Source organism: Fragaria vesca, linkage group LG5 (genome assembly GCF_000184155.1).
Source record: "Fragaria vesca subsp. vesca linkage group LG5, FraVesHawaii_1.0, whole genome shotgun sequence".
In the NCBI taxonomy this organism is placed as follows: domain Eukaryota; kingdom Viridiplantae; phylum Streptophyta; class Magnoliopsida; order Rosales; family Rosaceae; genus Fragaria; species Fragaria vesca.
The window spans coordinates 20,878,007-20,882,981 of NC_020495.1; the positions used below are offsets into that span (position 1 = coordinate 20,878,007).

Sequence of the window (4,975 nt, forward strand, 5' to 3'; positions counted from 1 at the left end):
AAAAAAAAAAAGAACTTTGAACCAAAACGAAATGGCTCTCAGTCTCGTCTTCACCTCACGCTCTTCACTCTTCTGCAAACCCCTCTCATTTCCAGCCCCAAAACCCCAATCCCTCTCCCTACTCTCTCTCTCCTCCCCAAACCCTAACCCTAACCCTAACCGCAAGCTCTCCTCCTTCCGCCCCCGCTCCTCTCTCTCCGACGGCGACCGTCCCTCCAAAATCACCGACGAGTGGGGCGAGTCCGCCGATCCCGCGACGGAGCCTGAGCCCACAATCTCCGAGTCTGACCCTCCGGTGAACGAGGACGAGTGGGGAGGAGGTGATGAGTACGTTGAAATCGGGAATGGAACTCCGGCGAAAGCTGAGGCTGAGAGCGCCGTGGAGGTGGAGGAGGTGGATTCTAAGCTCACTGAGCTGAAGAGGTGCTTGGTGGATACGCTTTATGGGACTGAGTTGGGTTTTCGGGCCGGGTCGGAGGTGAGAGCTGAAGTGGTGGAGCTGGTTAATCAGTTGGAGGCGGCGAATCCCACTCCGGCGCCGACGGAGAATCCGGGGCTGCTTGATGGCAACTGGGTTTTACTGTAAGTTTGATTTCGTGTATGAGTTTTCGGTTTGCAAGATCACACATGAAACTCTAAATGCAGTGATTGAAATATATGAAGTGTGAATGAGTAGATAATAATGTTGAAGACAATGTAATGATTTTGTTGAATATGCTTTTAGGTCAATCTGCATTTGACTTGATAGTGATAATTTTTAGAAGTTTAGAGGGGAAAATGACAGCGGATATGAGAGTGTATGAGAAATGTTGGGATGATTTTGGGGCATCAATTGCTTTTTTGATCAAGAGTGGATTGGCCAAATGAAGTGAAAGAGTTGGGCTGTTGGTATTTGGAATAGAAGACCAAAGGATAGTTTCTTAATCCAAATTAAATTATTTTAGTGAAAAATCTGAATCAGGGTTCACTTATATCGGAATCTGTTTGAAGTTAAAATTTGGATCAATATGGTATAGATTTTGTAGAGCGAGAATTTTATACATTAGTTTTAAATAAATGCTTTACACACTTGAACCTCAAGATTGAGAATTTGCACATTGGATTATATTACAGTAGACGGTTTTTGTTTTTCATCACAAAGTTTCATAATTTGGTAAATTGGGTCGGGAAACTCTGGTTTCTTCCAAGATTTTGCTCTTTGAGATGAAACACGTGATGGTTTCTCTAGCCATTCATCTAGAACAGTGCATATTGCATAATAATATATTTGAGTTAAAAGACTTATTATATGAATAGAGCTAAAAAGAAGGCGAACATTGTATATATGCAAATATTCTTTTGCATTTATATTCATCTCCCTAGGGTAAACTTAGTCATGACTTTGTTGTGATTTCATACTTTGCTAGAAAAAAAAAAAAGGTTTTGTTTTAAAAGCTAGGAATTATTGGTTTTCAAAAGTTCCAATCTTGGTTTCTCCATGACTTTTGTTTTCCCCTCTGCAATTATAGTGCAATGGTTGTGCTTCGACTGCATTGATTTTATTGGTATGGACCATGGAGGAGGATTCATATAAGTTGTATTACTGCCATTGCTCTGTTGAGGCCATTTTCCTGGAAGAAGCTTTTCTTTTCTTTTTGGCACTTGGCTGTAACATTTTGTTTGATGTTAAAGCTGTTACATAGCAGAGTTACTCAAGATATGTGCTTCATTTCTTTATAGTCGGGTATCATATGTGTATAAGTTACATGCTCTAAAGTTTGATAGGTTTTTTGTCTCAAGGCAAAATGAATTTTACTTCATGTTTTAACATCAACTGTCTATGTGTGTTATCATATTTATTTCAATTACATCATAGTTGCTATTGGAAGCATATGTACACTCCATTTCCTTTAGTTTAATTAAACTGCCATCTGTATCTGAAGTTCAGGTCGATGCTGTTATGGTGGCTATATCCAAATAGCAGACGAGTATTGGTACTGGTAGCTTAGCAGAACAAATTCTAGTGTCACTTTGAAATCAATGTGATGTATCAACTATGTATCTCAGACAATTCATTACAATTGATAAAAACATTTGTTCTCTATCTGCTTGTCTTTGATGTCTTGGAACAGTTTGATAATTGAAAAGTAGATTAAATTGTCCTGATGTTATTAAGTAGATTAAATTGTCCTGATATTTTTTATTTATTTTTTAATAAATCAGGTATACTGCATCCTCAGAGCTGTTGCCACTTCTGGCAGCAGGTAGCACACCTTTTTTGAAAGTCGATAAGATCAACCAATCAATTGACACCAGCAGTCTGACAATTTTGAACTCTATCACATTGTCCGGCCCATTTGCCACTTTCTCTTTCAGTGCATCGGCTAGCTTTGAAGTTAGAAGTCCTTCAAGAATCCAGGTATAACATGTGTTGATATCAGAGTACAGGATAGTGTATGTACTAGACTACTAGTATAAGGCCTGATTGGTACTTTACTTAGATAGACAAATAGAAAATAACTTGAGTTACTCAATCCCTAATAGTTTACTATCAATATATTCAGGTTCAATTCAAGGAAGGTACCTTTCAGCCACCAGACATAAAGTCAAGCATTGATCTCCCACAAGAAGTTGAAATATTTGGGCAGAGAATCAATTTGTCTCCTGTCCAGCAAGCTCTCAGTCCTCTGCAGGAGGTTGCTGCCAGTATCTCAAGAACCATCTCTGGTCAGCAATCACTTAAGGTTCCCATTCCAGGCGAGCGGACACAGTCCTGGCTTCTTACTACGTACCTTGATGAAGATTTCCGGATCTCAAGGGGGGATGGTGGTCTCTTTGTGCTTGCTAAAGAAGGAAGTCCTCTCCTAGAGCAGTAATCGGGTACATTCACTTCTGTTTTATATACAAGCCATATACATATAGTCCCTTCCTACATCTTAACTTCTATGAAAAGAAAATGATTGTATTTGTATAATGTTGTATATTAAAATTGTTTTCAGATATATCAAGGATGTATCCTACATTGCAGACACCTAGAATAAAACCCCCAGTAAGGAAGTGCTTCATTAATCTTAAGATCCTCTACATACATGCTTTGAGCTTTGAAGACTTGGTGAGTACCTCTTTTTGCCGGAAAGTGCTAGACTCATCGACTTAACACCGTCACATGTCTTCCGAATCAAGGTTAAGACTTAAATCGAAACATCTAGCAAGTTGAGTGTAAACTCGACTAAAGCTACAGGTATGGTCATTGACCAAAGTAGTTGGACTATATGTATGTTCATTGACCAAAATAGGTGCTTAACCTATCTTTTCTGGGGACTTTAGAGGCTAAATTAATCATTTAGATACCACCGTCCTAGTCTTCAGTCTCTTTAGAGAATGTCCCACTCCGATAACGATCTCATACCCGCTAGCCCCAACAGTTTCAACCTACAACCTACCTCCTCTTTGTTCCCCCGAAGCAACACAGGTCCGATTTCATTATGTGTCTGAATTCCATTGGCTCGAGTGCAGCATTGTTAAGAAAAAGACGCAATGCAGCATTGAACTACTTGTTCCATTTCGTGTGCCATTTTACCCTTCTTGATCGATTACGCTTTCTAATTGCACGAGAAGCTCAACATAGTCATAAGCTGGACATCTTCAAGAAGATAATAAGGCCGATAAGCTCAAAATAGTCATAAGCTTGACGTCTTCAAGAAGATCAATAGTCCAAAAGGGATTAATCAACCGTAGCTATAAGTGATTGAATTGCCTTGGAGAATGAATAATAGCCAGAAACAACCATCAGGAAGCTTCAGCATGAACCTAGTAAACTTAGTTCCAATTGATATCGTATCGGAGTCTCCAAATGTCTTTGCACGACTTTGACAGAACATGTTGCAGGTTATACAACTTATTTCTTGTTCAACTGCAAGACGCTACTAAGCTTCTCTAAGAAAAAACAAAAATACACAAATTGCCAGATCTAAGAAACATAGAGATTGCTCAAGGAGCAGCTTCAGTAACCTATACCCAGGATACCAATTCCAAGCATCATTCCTCATTTTGGTCTCTCATTACTCCAGCAATCAACGTTTCACTATCTCTTTTCTACTTATTTCAGCAATCAACGTTTCACCATCTCTTTTCTACTTATTTACAATGAATTATCAACTTATAGTGATCTGAATCATGAAATTTTCTCTCTCTTTGTCACTTGGGGATGAGAGATTACTGATTCCGATTGGACCTTTAACCCATGGAAAACCACACTTTGATCAGCAAAGAGCAATTAGATTGAAATACATTCAAGACCCTCATGAATCAACTAAAGTAGAGTGACCCAGATAGATCAACAACAATTTTGAAGACCTTAGTTGAAGACACTGCAAGTTCCGAATCTTGGGCAAGTAGCATGCCAGCGTTAGGCTATACCAGTGAGATTAAGTAGGGATGAATGTGCCCAAATAGTGTTAGTTTTCTGATCGAATTATCCCATAATCATGCCGGTGAGAGCCTGTCGGAGAATGATACCATTTTCACAAGGCCTTGTCTCTCGTTCGGCTTTACACTATGACTTGTTACAGTTGCTAGAAAATCAAATACCTTGGATGGTGCTAGATCTTTTGTTGAGAGCTACATTAGGGTGTTCATAAACTCTAATTTTAAGAGCAGTTCTCCCAAAAGATAACATGAGCAAAACTCCTGATCATTTTGAAGAATAAACTATTTCAACATTGTGAATCAAAAGATTCGTATTACGGTATTAGATAACGTTTTTTTGTTTTATTCGTTAGATGAAAAGAATCTCGACACATTGCAACTGCATGTTCGTTTTCAGTTTTTGACTACACCTACAACCGTTTCATTTCGACTGAACTTTGAACTAAAATATTTCTGTTTTTTTCTCCTAAAAAAAAAAATATATATATATATATATATATATTCTGTTTTTAACGATCTCTAAAAGTTATATCACATCCATCTCTCTCTCTCTCTCTCTCTTGTCTTT

At 38.5% G+C, this 4,975-nt stretch overlaps 1 protein-coding gene across 1 annotated transcript; it reads left to right on the forward strand.

The window, feature by feature from the left end:
* The first annotated feature begins 14 nt into the window (after nucleotides 1-14).
* Nucleotides 15-3,190, forward strand: LOC101298427 (probable plastid-lipid-associated protein 3, chloroplastic-like). The gene is made up of 4 exons (XM_004300161.1): nucleotides 15-582; nucleotides 2,203-2,398; nucleotides 2,544-2,859; nucleotides 2,979-3,190. Exons 1-3 carry the CDS (start codon nucleotides 32-34, stop codon nucleotides 2,853-2,855), a joined length of 1,059 nt encoding a protein of 352 aa, XP_004300209.1. The 5' UTR covers nucleotides 15-31; the 3' UTR covers nucleotides 2,856-2,859; nucleotides 2,979-3,190.
* The last annotated feature ends 1,785 nt before the right edge of the window (nucleotides 3,191-4,975 follow it).